This window comes from Adelges cooleyi, unplaced genomic scaffold (assembly GCF_023614345.1).
Source record: "Adelges cooleyi isolate 19-005CV unplaced genomic scaffold, UGA_ACOO_1.1 ACOO_flye_CR_arks_rails_tigmint_CR_PRNA_574, whole genome shotgun sequence".
Lineage (NCBI taxonomy): Eukaryota > Metazoa > Arthropoda > Insecta > Hemiptera > Adelgidae > Adelges > Adelges cooleyi.
In genome coordinates, this window is record NW_026096268.1 from 4,526,579 (window position 1) to 4,549,007 (window position 22,429).

Consider the following 22,429-nt stretch of genomic DNA (forward strand, 5'->3'; position numbering starts at 1 on the left):
TTTCTCTCTCTTTTTTTATAACGTTTTTATTTTTATTTTTGTCAACCGCTCAGATTCAAATGAGAAAATATATTTTCGAAACGGCGTTAGGTGTATGCAATCTTAACGCACCGGCGTGCACCGACAAATTGATAACGTAGGTCAGACCACGACGTTTTCAGTAGAAAGATGTGGAGTAAAAATATTATTGTTGGCGACGCAGCGAACACTGTGCACACATAAAAAAGAACACCGGACCTCGATGTTTTTTATGACTTTTTACTTCCACACAAATCACTGGCATTGGCCCGGCCCACCGGTTGATGCAATACAAGTTATAGTTTATTTGATTTAAATCTCTGTTCGTCGCAAGCAAAATCGTCGCTTCCTGTGCGATTTGAATAATCGAATTACACGACTCGAAGACTTATTTTATTTTTTTTTATACTTTTCTTTGAAATTACCGCTTTTTAGCTTTAATCGAATTGCGAACACCGCAAAAACCCATTCGAGTATTTCCGATTGTAATTTATTATTATCAATTTAAAAATGTAGGTACATTTAGATTTGTCACTAAACCTAATAATATATTATTATAGCTCATTTCGTGTTAGACAAAATATTATGGCTCAATGAGTAGGCCGCCATCTCAAATGCAGTTTGCCTTAAGGACAGGCGACTATTTATAATTTGTTCACTGGAATCAAAAGGAAATTGTTTTTGAAAATTGTTTAGGTTAAACGTATAGTAACAATAATAACAATGTTAATAATATGCAAAGTGTTTAATGCCGAGTGGTTTAACAGATGCTTGGGGCGATTAAAAGGACCTTAACCTCTTTGCGGCGGCTGCATACACCTATACTCGGGGCTGTTGTGTTTATTTTTCATTAACTTTGTGTTGATTACTCGGTAGGCGTTCCTTATCGTTTCGAAAAACACAATAGCTTCACTGTAGGCATATTGACTGATCCTGTATATTATTTTCGAAGGTCGCCGTGGTTTTTCACCCAGAACGATCCTTAAACGATATGACCGTTTGGCACATTACAGTTTCGTCGAAAATTAACACCACAAGACGAACATCGGTATCATCGGTATTATACCTCGCGTGGAATAAAATAAAGACTACCCTATGTGTCGCCTTGTCCGAGGATAAAAATTGGCAAACGATAACCGTATCATGGTCTTTGCTTGTGTCTTAAACGGCTATTCTTGGCCACGGAAATGTTTCCAGCACTCCTAGACCGTATTGCAATTGCTTTTAACCAAGCGTACAGTCTGCAACGATTTCACCCCGAAGCTGTGAAATAATGCAAATTCGGGCCTTTGTTTAATGCTTTTCACAGTTAATAACGCACCCGACGACGTTCCAAAAACGGTTGCCAAAAACCAACGCGCAGTTTGGTAACAGTTTTTTTTTTGTTGAGAAAAATAATCATAAAAACAATACATTCTAAGGTTTTATTGAAGTTATACTTAAACAATGTGGAGAACAATTGGAATGTGATTTTTGGGCTTAAACATTATAGACATTGGAGACGTGTAACGTGGGCCCCTAATGTGGGTCTGGTCAAATAGGGCGACTACTGGACAATAAAACGTTTGTCATAACTTAAGAGGAAAAATGCAATAATAAAAAGAACATAATATACAATCTTTGAAATCAAGATTCTTTATACATAAATAAATATTATAGCTTTTACGTTTCATAGACAGAATGCGGTATTTTGTAACAAGCGACAAACGTCAACGTGATACGTTTCAATAACGAATTTATCAAAAGTTCACTTTATAGCGTTAAAAATTATTTTTTTGTGTAAAAAAAAAAGCATAATAATATATAATTGCGTCGATCGATCATAACGCGCTGTCTCTGTGAAACTTTATAACAAAAACATAAATTGTGAAAATATCAAAAAAAAATTTTTTTTTATAGAAATCTCTATTTAAGCGGTTCGAAAAAAGGGTAAACATTTTTTTTTTATTGCGGATAAATATCAATGTAAGCAAGAACCTTTATCGAAAACGGATCTGCTGTCATTTTTTTACTGGCAAGATTGAAGAGATTTTCCCTTAATGAAACTAATAACCACTATAAACTAACAAGTTCTATATTTGTATTGGTAACTAGCCAAAATAAAAAATCTTAACACGATGCACTAAATGTTATGCAGTGAAATTCATAAATATTATAATATAAACTTTGTATGGGATTTTTAATGTCGGTGCTGTACTTTTATAATTATTATTATTCCAACGAAGAATTCACATTTCTTTTTAATATCGTGGACTTTGGTTTTCGCTTAACGGACCGTGTCTTAAGAAAAAATAAAATTATCATTTCACTCACCTGTCGGCGGACACGGCTATCAAACTGTACACCGAGGCGGCCACTGAAACTCCTTGGATGTACGGTACGATCTTGCACATGTATTCGCCGAGGATCCAAGCTGGAAACAAAAAACAAATTAATTATCTTGTATTGAACACATGTGTTTGCAAAATGTTAAAGTAACATTATGGACATATGACGACAATATTGAATGATCGACTCGATTGTGAGACTGACGTTTACAAAATATAAACAATAATTGTACGGCTCAAAATATGTTGTTTTCTCTTATTATAATAGTCATTCGGAAGGAAAATATTATTATTTCCCACTATTGCTGTGTGTGTGTGTGGAGAGTAGAGGAAAAAGCACGGATGTAGGTGCGGATTAGTGTTCGGCTAAGTCACCGCGGGCAAAACGAAATACTTTTGTTTCTGTGCGAGCAGGCAGCGGCAAAATAATTTTAATATTCTATGGAAACGCATTCACGTGTTTAGCTATGGCCCGTATTTATGTAATATTGATTTTCGCCGAAGCGCTGAGAACGATTTTAAGTTAAAACCGTCGGATGAGGTGAAAACTGTTCAGACGCAAAATTTATGCAAATTGCAAATTGAAAGATTTACCGCTACGAATTCAACGGGAAATGCCGTAACGGAGGTTTTTTTTTTCTATGGGTCGGTGGCCTGAAGGGGTGGAGTCCGAGTTAAATACCATCCATCCCCCGCCCCCTCTAAGAACACGGATAATCGTCTTGCCGAGTATTTTAAAAATAGAAAGAAATAATCAAAGAAAATTTACAACAAAAAAAATTAAAATACATATTTTATATAATATTTATCAATAATACTTATTTACTGCATGAGAGGAAGATAGGGGGTGGGAGTAATTGTAAGCGAACCAAAACAATGTTACTTCAGTCATTTATTTTAAAATAATCAAAAATTATTAATTTTTCAACTGAAAGATTTTAATCATAAAACGTTAACGTATTAAAAAATGTAAGAAAATATATTATGAGCTGGTTGTACGAAAATATTGCATTTGCTTTGATTGTTTACATCCTTCTCACTTGACTGACTCATCTACCGAACAAGGCTGGGTAATGCGTTAATGAGATAGTTGAAAAAATTAAGTTTATTTCAATATTACTTACTATAATTTAATTACTTAGTTTTAAATACAATTAATACACATTTATTATTATAAAATTAATGAAACAAAAATGTATTGTTGTTCTATTAAAGTTTGTTTTTGCCTTTGTGAACAAAGACAAACTTTTAACTCTAATTGCAAGTTAATGGAAAGATTAATTGAAAACTTTTAACTACCAATATTTAAAAGCGTTTGCTCGATTTAATTAGTCAAGGCTGCAATTAATTCACAACGTTATTAAATATTATTATACAATATATTCTAGTTTAACTAAAAATGATTGAATCAAAATTTAAAATGAAATATATTGCAATTCCTTAAACGTGAGCTTGTTTGTCGTAGCCCTTAAGTAAAATAAATTACCCTTGACGCGTTGTATTGATTATTTTTGTTTTTTAGCACCATATTAAGTTACACTCGTTTACAGAATTAATGATAAAAAAGTACCTTAGGTACGGAAGCTTAAATTTCCAACTACTTTTCATAACGAAATTAGTTTTTTTTTTATTACTAAAACCAGACAAGACACCGGCGGGTATTTTTTGTATTATTATCTTGTCTTCTAGTTCGGTTATATAATAGCATGATAACTGATAATATTAGTTTTTTTATTTCCCATTTACATATATAATGACACGGTTAGATTCGTCGAATGAAATTTCAATCTATGCATTTCAGTCAATCCACCATGGTATACCTCGATAACGATTGTGGGTTTATAACTGGATCAATAATATGCTAAAAAATAATGATTCTATATGTGGGACAGACCATAATATATTATTTAAACAGTTCGGTAAATGTTATGTTGTTGTGTTGGAGGCCAATATTGAATAAACAAATGTGGATTATCAGGAAAGTTTTTCAGTTGGAAAAACAACAATTTAAGAATAGTTAATTATTACATGTTTTTTTAAGATAAAAAATAATCATGAGTTTAATCAAATAAGTGTGATGTTAGGCTGGCTACATATTTGTTTATTATTATAACTTTATGAGTTGAAATGAACACTGTTTAGTTCAAACACGAGGTAAAGTATTTTTTTGGATACAATATCGCTAAGCCATGTTTAGGTGCCCCAAACGTGTGGCAGTCTATTATTTCTGGCGCTCAATGCTTTAGAGTTTAGACTGTAATTACCGCATAGTATGCCCCTTCCAGCTAATTAAATGTTGAAATATGTACATACAACATTATATAGCTGTATGGACGATATCGTTTTAACTATACAATTAAAATATAACGACGGTCGCCGTATTGCACAAACGAATTTGTTATATTGTTCAAGTATTTCTATTTCCCATAATATTATACCGTATGTTTAATTGCACCGCATTCAATTGTATTCATGTCCAATTGCATTGAATATATTATGATAATATAATGTAATACTATTATATTTTAGACCGCTGTTAATAAAATATTTATTTTGTCTCGAGCTTTAGCTATAAAAAGCGAATGCGTTTATACCTACATAATATAGGAAACGGTCGTTAAACCCGTTACAAGAGTACATAATATAATACAATATTTAATATATATATATATATATAATATTATTTTATGCCATCTTTATAGGAGCAATGAAAATTTTATTGACGGTTTATACTTAATACGGTGTTTTTTTATTACGTGATCTTATAACAACAATCAAGAAGCAGCGGTGGGTTTTCCCACCGGGGTTTCTGTAGGCCTCAAGTAGGCGAGGCTCTTCCAGGGGAGGGTGGGTACTTCGGCAGCGTGTAGAGTAGCAGTGGAGAGGGACAGTCACGTGAACGGGGTCACCGGGTCAAATTCAACAATGCCGAAAGGGCCAAAGCCGCCATGCCGGAAATTCGGTGAGATCGAGTCGCTTTACTGTTTACAACGGGTTTTGGCCTAAGTGAAAACGACAAATGGAAAATTCCATCTCTGTCCCGCGGCGGACATTTAACGAATAAAAAAAAATCATCTCGGCGAACAACGTGATTGGCGGTTTGATTTGTCTTTGCAGCATTTTAATTTGGAAAACTCTCCCTCCTAAAAAAAAAAAAAAGAAAAATCGTTAAAAATGGTCTCAGTCCATATTGTTGTCATGAAACGTCTCGTGAGACTTACGAGTAAAACGGAAAACATTAAACATTTTCTAAGACAATTCCGACATGAATAAATAATTAAATAAGAGGGTTTTTTTTAGACGACCGTTGTTTAAATTAAAATATCACTACTACCTTGTTGGGCAAAATGTTTAAAAATTATAGACATAATAACATAAAAACTAGGTCCGTATATGAGGCCTACATATTATACAACAAAGTAACTCCCATTATAATATTTTATACTTGGGTCAGCGAAAACAAAATCAATATTTTTCAAATACTACAAAACCGATTATATGTACATCATTACACATATATATAGTCGGAGAGACGAATTTCTCCTAGTTAAGTTATTCAATTAATTAATTATGAATTCACGCAAAACTACTTTACCCGTAACGATTTACAATAATTATAATAATTCCTAACGCGTTGACAACATGTACAAATATACTAATTAATATTCATAGAACAATTAGTGTGTGCAATATGTTTTGCATAATATTACCAACAGCTAAGGAAAACGAAGATAGTTTATAAAATTTACCGCGTTGTATGCTAATCGTCGATGTAGATGCGTTAAACACAAACGATAAATAATGATGTGTCCTAGGAAAGGATGGTTTGTGTAACGACTCCTAAGTATTGTTCGCATAATGGCATACGGCGATAATAAATATTATAATATTAAGTCGACGAACACGCGTCGCATAGTAATTAAATAATTAAGTAAGTACACCGTACACGAACATACAACACATCCGGTGTTAAGATAGTAAAAATATCAATGATTACATTATAAAGATGAATTAAACAAAAATTCCCACAGATAGAATAAAAAAAATACATCCCTCGTTTTGCAGTTAATAGTTGTATAAATAAACTCGAAGTAAGGTGTAATGGTTACTATTAAGATGTTTTGCTCGTTAGATGGTACTTTCTTAATTTTTTTTTTCGCTATAGGTAAATAGGTCAATTTATCATTGAAAAGAATATTCCCTTTATTTTTCTAATAAACGATTAATTAGTATTTTATAACGAGTCCAGTCGAGAATTTTAGCTTCGATTCGATAGCTGTGAAGGTATTGGTTTTATAATTGTGTTTTTTTTTGTGTGTGTCTCAAGTCACAATACAACGTTAACGCATTTATAGAAATTATTATATTAAACCGAACACGGTAACGGCATTAAAATTGTCGTTTCGGGGTTCCATACTATACACCCGGATAATGTACCTACTTTGCCACGGATCAAACTTCGAGGAAGCACGGTGTGTAAATTACAGGGCTTAGGTAAGCATAAGCGCCAAAAACAGAGCCGACCCTCGCCAAGACTAATGGGAAATGTATGCACTCACCCGCTAAGACGGCCCGTCGCGTATTATAGTTGAAGTCAAATGCAATTTTCAACTGTCAGTTGCTGCTCGGTACAGCAATAATAATTATATTATCATAGTGATACTGCATAGTGTATAATATTATATCCTTTCCCGTCGACGTCTTGTCTGAGGCCGTGTCTGGGCCTGTATCTTTGTAAACGCACGTGTCCGGTCAATAAACCCTGGCAAACTCATCACCGAGGAAGCGATTTCGAGGGGGAGATAGCTGCAAACACTTTGGAGCTTACTGGCAGACGGGTTGGTATATATATATATACATAAATAAGTGCCTATCGAGTAAAAAGAATCGTATTTTGCCGCCGTCGGGAAAAGATACTGTAAGCAAAAGCAGCCCCCCTTCATAATATACGGTCCGTTAGTGGCGCCTCCCTCTCCTTTTATGCACAGTCGTTTGGTATGTATGTATATACATATATAATGGATACACTATTTTATACTACATCCCATTCTTTATTTATCATTGCCGTCGTATAACACCGTACCGGTTATATTATTATATTGTCCCGCATGTGATAAACCAAACACAAAAAAAGGGTTACCGTCGCCATTTTTTGTCGGACATAGGAAACACAAGCAAAACTATGATTTTTCTATTTTTTATAATTAACGTTTCCAATAAAAACTACAATGAAAAAATTGGCCCTTATCGGCCTCACCTTAGTCGTGGCTATTTATTAAAATGCAAAATATAAATAATATATTATTATGACTTATAAGTTAATTTCCATTTCGGCGTAATATTTTCAGGTTAATTTGTACAAAAATCTCAGTTTTTGCCATTTCGAAGGTAACAACAATGACCTAGGGGAAAATACTTCCTTCTACAGCCCACTTAGACGATAAAAAATTATGTACACGATGGGTTGGATTGAAAAGCGGATCAATGAAGTTCAACGCTAATTAAACGACCGCATAAATCGTCTGGAAATGTCAAAGAGCCGCTAAGGCCGACCTTTATTATATCGAACCGCGTTGTAAAGGTCTACCGTTTAAATGTCTTTTTTTTTTACTACAGCTAGTACTACTACTTTTATTATTAATATTTGTTTTTTTTTTACTGAGCCTCTAGTTTTTTTTAGTTCTGTTGACGTGACGAAGTGGCCGATCCACAATAATATTGTTATATTAATATTGCACGGCGCTCCAGGTAGGCAATTTCAATGCGTAAGTGCTGTAAACTCAATGGCTTCCACAAAGACAAAATATAACGCGTTGTTGTACACGTGGCTTTGCAAAAATATTACAATGAAATTGATTTGGTCATTTTAAATAACAATATACAATTATGGTCCCGTAAGTCAATATTTGAAAACTGAATAAAACAAAAGCCGCACTATTATAAATAATATTATGGAGAATATTTTTAAAACCCGATTGATGGACTACAAAAATGCACGACCTAAGTGACGTTAAACGATTTTTATTTTTTATATTGGATAATTGCCAAATTGTTAAATCTGTTATTGACAAAATTATAATTAGAAAAAAAAAGGTATATTATGCGTGCGGTTCGTTATTAATTAATTATTACCTGCTGCAAATCTATACTGAGATTATCGAGCCGGTCAGCGTTGGGCCCGCAGTAGCAAGTCAACCGTTATAATTAGAACACCCGTTTAACTATAACAACAGCTAAGCTTTAGCGATGATCCTCCTCCTCCCCCCACAAAAAACACATCTGGCCCGTGCAATCGTTTCAGAACACCCGAGTACAGGATCAAGATTACGAAATAAAATAACGTTGTTTTTATTGTATGTTTAACTATTACTTTATTGTTTTGATTTTTTTTAAATATTATAATATACATATCCTAATTGCCACCCACAAACAATTTTTGTCTTACATAGGCAAACGGCGAGCGAGTACCGTCGAAACATTACAACAATATATATATGTACCGGTTTTACAACCTTAGAATTAATAATAATCAATCAACTCGATATACATTCGAATAGTTGAATAATTATTATGGGTTTCAATTAGTTCTATTGGTAGGTTATCGGTTTGAACTATATGTTATTGTTACAATAAAAACGGTTTCGTTGACTTCACAATATAATATAAAATTTCTCGCTGCCACGTGTTAAAAAATATTAATTAGAGTTTGAAATCTGAACGTCGTTCACTCGACGTGCGCTTTTATCGGGGTGTTATAAAGTGGAGAGCGTGTCAGGTTAGTTTAGTGCTCGTCGTTGTATTAAACCTTAGGGCAATTAATATTCTTCATAAAACAAATATATCGGAGTGGCCGCCGGGTGAGCATATTTTTTATAGCTTTTCCCCTTAAGGTTCAGCTTCCTTGGTAAATGCCCCCTTGAAGAACTTGCTCCGTTCGATTTGCAATAGCCGGCATGCGAAATCGTCGTTTATTTTCTTTACTATGTTTTTACAATCTGAATTGGGCCATTTTCAAAGATAATAAATAATTCGGCGAATAGTATCACAGGCAGATTTGGGCAAATTCTTGTTCGAATAAAAACTTAATGGAATCGAACAACAAAATTATTCAAATGATTATTTTTGAAATTATTCGAATAAAAAATGATCATCCTATCTATACTGGTTTTATGTATTTTCTAAATGTAGTATATATAAGATTTATAAATAATCTTTCATCCGAAAGCTCGAATAATGTGTTATCTAGATGATTACTTAGATAAAGTTTTATTCGAATAATGCACAACTCTGATTACATGAAAGTCGTGTTGCTTCTTAGTAGCGTTGTTGGTGCAAAAAAAATTTGTTCTATGTTTATTTAATTTGTATGCAATTACAGCTGTTGACGCCGGTGTTGTTTGGCGTTAATCCGGACACGTTACATAGTGAATTCCTAGCACTCACTTTGGCTCTGAACGGGCAAGCCCGGAATTTTTGGCATGTTTTGGAATAAAAAAAACCATTAAAAACATTTTAGCCGTTTGTTATGTTACTCCGGCACGTCCGTTTCCGGTTAGTGTTGTGCGGCTCGCTCCACCACTAGTGTCATTGAACCCGGCAGTTTTTGCAGACATATCAAGGGTTGCCGTTGAATCCGGCCGGACGGTGTTTTGATCTCTAGCCAATATGTATAATAGTATTTAAGACTAAAAGGTCAAAGACCCAATTATCATGTCGCCGATACAAAACGGAGAAGGACGTGCAATCAATGAATTAGGGAAAATCATTAGTATTGGGTTGGATAGGCATAGCCCAGCATAGTCGTTCGGCATTCCAAGGAATCTGACAATACCGTTTAAACGAAATAAATAACATAGACATTAATTTGAGAATTCTCCGCACGTTCCGAATCAGTCAACCAGCTGACCTATTTTACTCATTAAACCCCGGAAACGCATTTTAGACCCTCCGTCACGTGTTCAACCTATTCAAATGGGCATTTCTACTCTTAAGTTAAATAATAATAATAATAATGTTATTTCTATTGTACGACGTATATTGAAATAAATGAGAAATTATTAAAAGTCGTTGTTGAAATTTCCGAGTAAAATTAGTTATCTTTTTAAGATATTCCGAGAACACTGTATACATATAATGTTTTGCATAATTTATTGTATAATTAATTAAGTTACAGGAATCAGGAACTGAAGTTGAGAAAAACTTTGATTTTTTTTTTACAGTTCTATAAAATAACAATTGTCCTAAAACAACAGTGGTTCGACGCTATAAGTTATGCAATATACGAATTAGTTTTAATGAAATGCGTCGGATAAAATAACATGCCATCTCTTATTTAAATTTATATGTTTGTTTAGATGAATATACACTAACCTAGTAATTTTACATTTTAACTTCCTCGTTGATCGTTCACTTTGAGCGTTGGGTGTATAATTCATTTTTAGTAGGTAATTTTTAATGTAAAATCAATTTATTTAATAAAATTATTATTAATCCGCTATTATTTGGAGGGAGAAAAATATATCCGTTATAACAATATTTTTTAAAAAAAGTTTGTTTTTATCACAACTTTGACGTGTTAGACATTATATTTTGGAAGTTCAATTATTATTGTAGAACAGCTAAGTGACTAATTTAAGTTTATTAAACGTGCAGTAGGTTTGTGATGTATACAACCAGACAGAACACCTGAACGTACTATTTTAAAAAGGTATACTTATGTACTACTTGTATAGTACTATATTTTGATAGGTTTTATTATGTATACATTTTATGTACAATCTAAATGTTTTTACTCAGTGTCCTTTTATTATTGTATAGTATTTCAAGACGTTATTATTTTTTCAAAAGGCAACGTGGTTGGAAAGCTTGAATGTATTATTATATGATTTGACCTTTTGAACTAATTCGACGAACGTGCCTGTCTGAATTATTCGTGTCAATAAAACAACTATGCGAGCGGTTCATAATAATTATTATTATTGCGGAGTAAATCATTTGGATGTCCTATACCGCGTCCAGTGTTGAACTCTGTGATACATAATATGTTGAGGCCTGGTCGCTATTAATTAAAACGGTGGAGTTCACGCTCAGAGTTTTACCTAGATACTATAGTAAGTAGAAACGCAAAACCTCTTTAGCCTTTATTGCCATAGCGCACGAACGCGTTGGCGTTCAGAATAATAATAATTGTCTATAGCTAGTGGAAAAAAAAAAAGAAGAATTTTGTAGTTTTTTAGGCATTTGCAAAATATCTAAACGTCGTACGATATACAGTGCAGACTTATTGGAAACTATTTATTTGGGTACGAATGCAAAATCAAACGGAAATTTGTATATGGACCGTTAAATTCCACGAATACTAACCGGACTCGACCGTCGCTACAGATAACATGGCACGTGCCGCCGGCAACGGACATACTATTACAAATTATAATAACATAAAATGGCCTTTTAATAATTATTATACGGGCAAAACGGATTTATCAGCTTGTGCCCCGAGCTTGAACATCAATGGGGAAATCCGGGAATATGAAATATTCATTTTGTTATCGCATTGTGATTTCAGAACGACGACTCATCTGTTTTTCGACATCTTTCATCCCGTCTGACTCATTGTTTTAATAGGGAGTGCGCTGTCTAATACAGCATGGAGCAAATTGTCCAAAAACTATATAATTCGTTATCGTGCAGGTCGAGCAACAGGCCGGCAAAAACTCGTTGACCCGCAAAGAGTAATTTGCGGTGTATAGTGATCGAGTTACCACCTACCTACATGCTCGCAAGGGCGCGTGAAGAAATTCAACGAGAAAAGGATTTCCGGCAACAATAAGAAAAACAGTGTACGAAATATGCCCGGCCACAAGGTTAATCTAGTACAAACGGCCAGACGATAAATCTACCCGGCAACCGAATTAAAACGTCACGCATCGCCGTCAACAACATAGACTAGCTGTACAATATAGTATGTGTGTAGGTGTTCGGTTTTGTGTGTGTGTGTTAAGTGTTTGTATGTCCGGTTAGGTAAGGGTCAAATGAATAGTGACATTTAGCGTTGGCTGACCAAACGAATTCGTTAAAACAATCCAACGTGGCGTTATATATTGGGTCGTCTACGATTTTTCTCTTACAAAAAGATCCGACAGGTCACAGGTGTCCAACTAACAACAGAGAAACCGAATAAAAACTCAGATATTTTCCTAAAAACGACATACGACCCACAATCCACGTAACAATGTTATTTAATATCGTGCACAGGTGTCGTATGGCCATTTTTTTTTCTAAATGTATTTTACCGTTATTGAATATTGTTTCTACTGAAAAAGTAATAAAAACCATTAAGAAAATGTTAATATTTTAAAATCGTCGTGCGAATAGTAGCGAGATAAACTTTAAGAGTTATTGATTATTTTCATTTCAGGCGGTTCGAATTACAGTAATGTATATTTTTATGTTAAAATAAAATCTTATAGTGTTCGTGGCAATAAAAATAATATGAATTGTATACTTTGAGAGGGTTTTATATTTTTCTGATTTGCCGATGTTGGCAACATAATGTTATGATAGTTTACTTTAAACTATCTTTTAACAAATCTTATAATTTTCTGGGTTCTTAGTGTTTTCTAGAGTTTTTCTAGTGACCAGGCGAGGGTTTATAAGTTTATTATTGTTGTTGGTAGAATTTATATTCACAAAACACGGTTCAAACATAAAATAATATTATTCCTATCTGTGCTCTAAAACTCTCTCGTGTAAAGAAAACTACTGCTTTTGTTAAAATATGTTTTACATATATTTTTGTTTAAAAAAAAAATCATGAAAATCCTAGTGCGTTTGTTATGTGTAACGGGTAACGTGATATTCTTGCGTGAGCAGCTAGCGAGGCTGTCGTTAGTGCGGAAAACCAAATTAAGAGGTATGGTTATAGTAACGCAGGATGATGTGCTTTTCTTCTGTAATTGGATATGATAAAAGCACTAAGGTTTTTTTTATTATTTATTTTTTTTTTAATTCACCGACAACGTTAATTACTACCCGTGCCCGACGGTATAAAGCGAAACAGTATAATACATACAGCGGTATATAGGTGCCCGTGCACGGCAATGCCGACCGCACATGCCCCTTAGACGTTAATTAATTAAAATTATTGTTTTTTAATTATTAGCGAAAAATACAACTTGGCCAAGTTAACGCGGACCGTGGAAACTTCTCGACCGATCAACAGACGTCTTCTGAACTTTGTTATAAATTCCAGCATTAAAACAATTGAGCGTTAGAACTTTGTGGGAGAATTTTAATAGGTAAACGTATACGGCTACATATTAAATATAATACTACGATATTGGTATGCGCTTAATATGTTAGTTATTATTAGTGGTATTATACAGGTAGCGTTTAAGTTGTTCTAAACAATTAATACACATTCTAGGTCGTATATTATTAATTACCAAAATTATAAGTTCCGCAGCTGTGTCATCCCTGCTGGAATAAATGTTGAATCAATATAATTTAATTTTTGTTTCACTGCTTTTTTAGCTATAAAGTGTAATTTATTTTGTTCAACTCGTGAAAAATATTATATTTCATATATATATATATTTATTTATTTGCACTTTGCTTGTGTTGAAAAAACCATCTAAATGATAAATTCTAAAAGTAATTTTCAATTTGTCTCGTTAAAGACATTATTATATAACATACCTAACAATATACGGTCAAGTTTGTAGAAAAATAAAAATATTGTTTGCACTTCCGCTCGCCGTTGTACGAGAACGATAAATATCGTTTGCCGAACGGCAACCAGAAGATTGCGACAAAACTTTTGAACAAACAAAAAAAAAAAAAAAATGCAAACCAAGTTTTTTATTTGTTGTAGTATAGTTCCAAACGCGTTCGTCGTCTTTCGGAAAATGTAATATTAAACGTTTCCGTCGGGTTTGTGGTACCTATAACGGCTTAGACAACAAGTTTGGGCCGGGGTACACGGTGCCGAAGGTAGTTTAAGGCCAACGTGCATTTATTAAAACAATATTTGAAAAAAAAATCACCGTTGGTAAATAAACCGCGTGTCCGGCGAATGAATAATTAACATACAATCGTTATATATATTTTGATGAGGGCATGGACGAGCTACTCCGCACCTAGCCCCCGTGCCTGCACACCGCCCAAAATTGTATCTACGGTGTATAGGTGTATTATAATGGTCTACCCGAAAATTTGCGAATCGACTTTTGCCAGCACAATATTATCGCGCCGGGCGCCGTTTTCTCCGTCATTTGCTGCTTAATCACACACAATCGTTTTTATGAAAATTGAACATTGCCGCGACAGCGAAAAGCCCGGACCGCAATAAATCATCTTGGTCGGCGCGCACAGCTTACACATTGTGTAAACGTCAAATCTGTTCCTGTATTATACACAAGCGCCCACAACGTGTTGAGCTTAAGCTGAATATTCATTATGCCAGCGACCCGTATGTATTTGATAACTACAAAAAAAAAACAAAAAACTAACATAATATAATCCCTGCCGTCTAAAAAATATGCCAACACAAGGAAAATATAATCACTTCGGTTGACATTTGTATACATAACTAGCCCAAATCATAACCGCTGGTCATAATATTATTATCATGGTATATCGTTATACGGTACTAGACGGCATTTTTTTCACTTTTTGTTCGACCACATTTGGCAACAGACGGGACACTTAATACGTTTTGTGCGGGCAACATCTAGACGGTCTGGCGCCATTTTACCCGAGATGAAATAAAATTATATACATACACATTGGGTATGATCATATACACATTTTTTATAAAAGCAGACAGCAGTCAGTGTTCAACGGATGAGTCTTCGTACAATACTAAATTGTATACAAACAATTATTAATTATCCAATGTGACAAGTATACAGATTTAAGCTTAGCCAACTATTGAATAATAATAAAAAAAACCGAGCGCTTATATTATGATTATAAATCACGAAATTGACGAACGACTAACTAATATTTATATATATATATTTGAAACTTTTTAACGCGCGATAATATATCATTTTTTTTTTTAGCTTTGTTCTAAATGATGGAGTGAAAACAAATTCAAACGAAACACATGCACAGCAGCAGTAGCTAGCACTGCAGCAGCGTTAACGGTATAGTGGTTGCCAAATACAAAGCGCGGCCTATACACCGCACTGCAAACATACTGAACGTCGACTACTCAAAATGATTTATAACCACTGCCGAGTTTATACATTTAAAAACGCATACTGTTTGCCAAACACGGTAAATCGTTTGTCGTTCAAAGTTTTCCGACGTACCGCAACAGCTAGAGCCGTATGTATAATACGCGAGGAGAACACTAGTCAACATTAAACACCTAATTTTTAGCAAAGTTAAAAAAAAAGCATTGTGTAAAAATTATAAATCCAACATTTATACCCGAAAAAGACAAAATATGTGTGTACTGTAAAACGTAGATATTGTGAAAACATTTTAACAAGTATAAATATTTTATTTTCACTATGTTTGATGCCGTTGCGCTGATCAAGGATAGTCAATTTTAACTGTCGGGACGGGTCGGGCCAGATCGGCAGTGGTCGGTGGGTAATTCCAAAGGGTTTACCGAGCAATCGCAATGGTATGTCTATGCGACAACTCTGGACAAACTGTACGTGCCGTACTTGTAACGCAGTGAATATAATATTACATATAATTACTTTGTTGTTATTGTTATCTTTTGGCTTAGGTATTTGTTTTGATCGGCAATCGGATTACCTATATTGAAATGATTACGAAAGGGATGTACGTGTCGTCGTTACTGTCAGTGTGTTGATTACACATCATAATAATATATACTTGCGAGCACGTGCTATAGTTAGGATTTTAGTTTTTATTCTTTTGCCAACTTTTTTAAGTCTACCACCATGTATTTTCGTGTGCTTCGACGTTTAATCCTTTTGGTATTTTATTGAAACGGCCGCTGTGCTACGGATGATGTAAACGCATTAAACCCAACCGTGGTGATATATTATGTAGGACCAACAACAATTATAATGATAATGATGCGCCTATTGAAATCGGTGCCTAACCGACCAACTGAACACAAGTGCCACGCATATTCTATTGTAAAAGGGCGCATCGCACCGGAATAACGTTAGTCGGGTGTGTTCGAACAAATTGAAATAATATACATAAGTAGTATAGGGGGCCAGCCATCAATAATCCTGATCAGACACGTGTACACGGACAATTTGTATTTTATCCAACCTCAACTCGGTAGATCATCGAATTTACTGTATACTCATCAGCGTACGTGTAAAGTGAAATCATTTAAAATGCCATCCTGGCTATTTGCGGGACTTATCAGGAAATCTTAATTATTTAGAAATGTGCCATCGCACGCGTGCTGACCGCAATTCAATAAAAGTTAGTTGAGAACCGCATTTTTTCCGGAAATTTTCATTCCGTTGGCCATTTGCCAATCAACAGTGTATAAAGTGTCCGGGTCGAGTGCAAATACAGCGAAATCAGTATTAAAGTTTTAAATTAATGGCACATACCTATCCTAAACCGTACATGGCCGGTTCTTCATAAGCGTCCTATTAAAATTTCAACCGTGTTTCCGGAAAGGAGAAGCTAAAGAAATAAGTCGAATGACCAAGTTTGCCCGAGTTAAATAATAAAAAATTAACAATGGCCACAACAGTATACGATAACGACCAATAATGTTATGTATAGCTGTATATTGTAAAAAAAAAAATGTTTGCTTCGAATAAACCCAAAATCGTTTCAACCGTGTACATATCAATAGTATTCGATTGGCGCTTACTATGACTGTTATGTATGCACTATAGTAGTCCTATACATACATATAAATTATGTATTTAGAATTTAGATGTATGCGAACAAAACTTAAGAATAATTGTCTGAAAATGTAATTCACTGGAAAAACGTTAGCTCTCTTTAGATAAATTACAATATGGGCAAATAATTGTTAGGGCGGTGGTATGCGTACACGTTCAAATGGATTATACGATTATTTTTTAGTAGGATTCGGCACGGTGCTCCCCAAAGCCCTATCAACTCGAATTTTTTTTTTGTTTCTAATAAACGCAGTTGCGGTTTTATAGATGTTCCCAAAGAAACGTTAAAACGCTTAAAACAAAATATACATCAACGGCCGCACTGGGTTTATGTAGTAAGGGCTTTAGTGGGGTATTAACAATAAAAAAGTTCTATTCTAGAAATGTAAAATTTATTCATGCCAGTTTTAAATTTTGGAAGATGTGTTATATTCATTATTCGGTATGTTTTCCTTCCACCGGAATGAGATCAATAAAGCCAATAGAATATTGTATTACTATATGTTTTAGTGGACGTGATTTACATAAAAAAAATTGCCCAACTAAACCTGACAGAGGCGGATTTGCCGAGTTATTCCGTAAAAGCATTTGGATTTCCCACAACAATATAAAGTATATTGGGAAAAGCGATAAAGTAAAAAAAAAAAATATATGAAATCATTAAAACGGCATTCTTGGCGAAAGTAGTCCCTTTGCCGACATTAAAGACATATTAAAGGGAAATATTCAAAGCAGACGGATTCGCGTTACCGTCACAGGTCCCCAAAGAGTGTTTTAAGAATTTCCGCAAATAGTTTATATTTTTACTCTTAATCGGTTAACAAGTGTTAATTTCAAATTAAGACACCAGCCAACCGTCGTGTCTTTTGCCGTTACCCGACCTGACCTTTTTGTCCTGTCGCGCCGTTCCTTTCAAACCGATTAAATAGAAAACAACGTTATTACCGCGCAATTGTGTTTTTAACCGCTAAAAAAAAAAAATATCATTATTACACAATAGCATTCTAATAATTTAAAAAAACGGTCTACCCTATATAATATTGACTGAACACAAACCGTGTTTACTTCAAGCATGTATTGTTCAAACACCGTTTGTTGTTGAAAATCATTTTTACAGCGTTTTTATTTAGCGGTCGGATTAATTATTTTATTAATTTCACAGACCCTTACCCAAATTTTAGAAGTTTTGTCCGTTACTGTAATATTTAGAATTTAGATCACTGTTAAAGAAATTAAATATTCATCGGTTTTCTACCAAAATATGTTACTTTTAGGAAACTTGGTTTATTTTATAACGTGCCTATGAGAAAGCATGTACAGAATTATTTTGTGTTGGCTGCTTTGTACAATGTAGAGAATATGCCTTTCAACGTCTGAACGCCGATGGTATTTACACTAGGTTCAGCATATTATTATGCGAATGTATTATATTCTGTTTGAACAATAGTTTGAAAACGGAATGTAGAATAACATTATGGAATATCGCTGACGATGCAATAACATTACTTTTATTTCCTCCCCGCTGTATTTACATATTATTATTCTTTATATTATATACACCACCGCTGCTTGCTGTCGTATGATTTCCCGTTTGTACAAGTACACAATATAATGATACTGTAAATCCGTGTGGATATTACGATAATATTATAATGTATGTTGATTGTAAGGACGGTCGGACGCGGCCAAGCAATTGAAAATCAAAGCTCTGTAGTTAAGGGTTTAATGAGATGCACGCCAGGGACCCGGAGCCGAGTGTACATTTAAAAAAAAAAATACGACGACGACAATAAATTATATAAAAATTTCCAAACAAAGCGCACGACCGTCGTTATAAACGATTTTCCGAGCAAATAATAATATAGGTGTTTGCTGCCAACGGGGTTCGACCCGGCGTAACTGCCATAACAATAACGGCGAGTCTGGATTGCACACACAAACACAATAATATATATATATATAATGTAAAAACAACAAGAACAAACGTTCTTCAGACAGCGAGCAAATTAAATTTCATTGCCCTTTGCCCGATCGCTTACGGGACAACGGAAGAGCCCAGAGGTGTATAGCTGCTATCCTTGTATCGCTCAAACGAACCGATACATTAGAAATCGTGTGTCTCCGCCGGACTCGGATATAAATAGGAAATACACAATCGCTGTGTGTGTGTTGTGTGTATACAAATGTATAACTCAGATTCGTGTGATACAAACCCGTAGAGTCGGGCACGACCGACGGATTCGAGCGTCAGCCGGCGGTTATTTATTTTTTTTTATCTGTTTTATTTTTTTACTCCAGGGATTTAGACCTCGCCGAGTGGTGGTGGTGGTTTGTTCACAAAAACAAAAATGTGTAGTATTAGCCGCGCCGGGCACGCCGGGGTATTCGACCGACCCGTCCGTACCCAAGGCGGTGGAGGCCAGTGGAGCGATAAACGGGGCAAAATACACATAGGTACAGCGGATTCGGTGTGGAGCTTAAAAATAAAGGAAAAAAACTTCAAGCGCGTTCGGCCGACGGCGTGTACGTGTTACGCATTCGATAGCCGGCAGACGATTTTCCAGTAAGTAAACGCCACGTGAATACAAGTCTGCCAACGACCTACACCGCCTAAGTTGGATGTCGCATCATCCCGCAACTGTACGCCCAGGGAGTGTTTCAGCGGTGGACAATCGACGAGGGACGGAGAGGCTGGCTTCTTCCCTAAGATATATTTTATTTTTTGTTTAAGTTTTCTAGACTAACGCTGTTTCGAAACACTTTGTTTTGTAACGACGGGGGGGGGAGGGGCAATATGTAAATACCTAATAATACTGGCTAACCGGCTGATTCTAATTGCATTGCACGAACAGCTCCTGTTGACTACCATAACATTGTGAACCCGTTAATTGACTTTTTCTGACCGAGAAGGTCCTTACATGAAGGGTATTATTTGGGTTTAGGCGGTAGTGTCCATTATTATGGCACAATGAAATAACATTGATTTCTACTCCAGAATTGCGGTTCTATCACATTAACAGTAAAACAAGCGTCTCGTTATGATCTTTGCGCATTGCCTTCCCTCTGGGCATTCCATAGATCCAAGCCCAGATTATGTTCCATCCATTATTATTCCTGACATTCTCTCCTATCTTGCCGTTCCGGTTATTTTGCATTTTCGTTTTAAAGAGACTGCATCTATTGGATTTCTGTAAGTATTTTTCCCATTCAAATCGACCCGCACTGAGCTAAGTTCCATGTCCGTCCTTGGACTGTACCGTTTAAAACCAATACTGCGACATTACACTGGTCAGTCAATATGGGTCACGTAACACGCAAAAAACGCTGACAAAAAAAAAAAACAACAAAAATCGAGGTGTGGGCGTGTTATGTATTATTAAAAGTGTGTATAGATTTAACATTTTTTTTTCCTGGTATTATACTATAATTTGTTTCCCGTTAATAAAAATCGGGTCGTTATTAACAAAAAAACACGCAATGATTTTACATACAATAATATCGCACAGCACACGTACCGTATTAGGTATTATTACTATTGTTATGTGCGAACAAGGCCAAAGTTTTATCCGACGACCGTGAAAAACATATTTTTGGTGCATCTCGAATTATACAAGCTCTCCCTCTCTCACTATTATAGCTGTATGAGGTCTACGCGCTAACTGAATTTTTTAAACAACAACAATGGCTCCCAATGGTCTGTCGCACGACTGCCGTAGTTCACACGGAAACAGGTGCTCAGGTGTCCAAGTTTCCCCATAGTGTCTGTATTGGTTTATTCGGCTGTACAACTAACAGATGATATTTGTGCATAAATCCGTATTGACGGACACGAACCGGATCTGATCGAAACTAATTTTGACGGTCCGGTGCCATCGATCAATACCCTATTCCTTTGAGTATCGTGCGGCGTTGTAATGAATATATTTTGTCATTGTGTGTACCTTTGGCCGAGCAAAGGAAATTGGAACGCGCGGTGACAAGGTGAAATTTACAGACAACACAAGAACACATCATTATAAAACCAATAGCTATGCTCGCCGGTGGACTACTAAATTAAAAACGAGAGAAGGTCGTTTATTTGTGCGCGCTGTTTATTTCTTTGTGCCGGCAAATTGAGAAAGCAAACACCGAAGACTCGACGAATACCAATTCAGGAACGCGAATTTTTCTGTCTACTTTTTTCCATCCGACTCTTCTTCAGCTCACTTCCGTGTCTATATCATTGTCGGGTCCGGCTGGAAAGTTCATCAAAACTTTCGCACGAATCATTTATATATGTATTATATACGTATATTGTATTATACTGTATAGTTACTAGTGTTGCCGCTTTAATATACAAGGTGCGCAGGAAAACTCGGTCCGGGTCGATGTTACCGCCTGCTCTTGGCCGCCGCCACCGTTCTCGACAATAGGTCAAATTAATTTTGCACAATTTACTACCTCAGAGCAAGTATTTACCACCCCGCAATCTTGTCGGACATTATGTTAGGAGGAGTACTCCGGTGCGACCTGAGCTCGAGACGTTATGTTCAGTAAAAAGAGGTTTTTTTTTTTTTAAATAAAATTAAAAAAATTAAACCTCGACGTTCCCAGGCACTGTACACTATACAGCGTTCGCTATTCAACACATGCAAATATATAAAAATTTAGCCTTCCGCTTCTGCCTTTACCCCCTTGTCGACGTTTATTTACGCGTAATTATTGTTATTATTATTTGCAAAAGAAGTACATTGTGTTAGGCGCCGCCACGGCTGGTTGGAAAAATTCAAATATCATTATCATCATTATTGTAGGTACAGGAGTGTTATTATACGGTTGAATATTAATAACGATAATAATAATAATAATAATGGGTTTTTGCCGGCAAACGAACACGACTCGGTCATTACAGTGATCGATACATATTGTGTATATAGGTATAATATATAGGTATCATTATATAGGTAGTGTGCATAGTTTGCCCACCGAGGAAATGGATATCCGTTCTAAAATCGTACTCAGCCCCCGTCTGGAAAACTCGCCGGTTTACGTTCCGACGACATGCAAAGCCTTTAACGTGGGTTACAATTACTTTTCTTGTTTATTTATTTATTTTTATTCTCGACATAATCGGTTTTGACAACCCGCTATTATGGTGAAATAATATTGATGCGCGAGCACATCATTCGAGCAGGTCAGGGTTTATTTATGGAGGAAATTTTATTTTTGAACGTGCCATTGAAA

At 35.2% G+C, this 22,429-nt stretch overlaps 1 protein-coding gene across 1 annotated transcript in view; it reads right to left on the bottom strand.

Annotated features, from left to right (window-relative positions):
* The window catches only part of LOC126842861 (neuropeptide SIFamide receptor-like), a 42,989-nt gene that overhangs the window by 18,014 nt on the left and 2,546 nt on the right, over positions 1–22,429 (bottom strand). Inside the window, exon 2 of the mRNA XM_050580060.1 lies at positions 2,332–2,431. Coding sequence (XP_050436017.1) covers positions 2,332–2,431 — 100 coding nt within the window. The remainder of the gene's footprint in view (positions 1–2,331; positions 2,432–22,429) is intronic.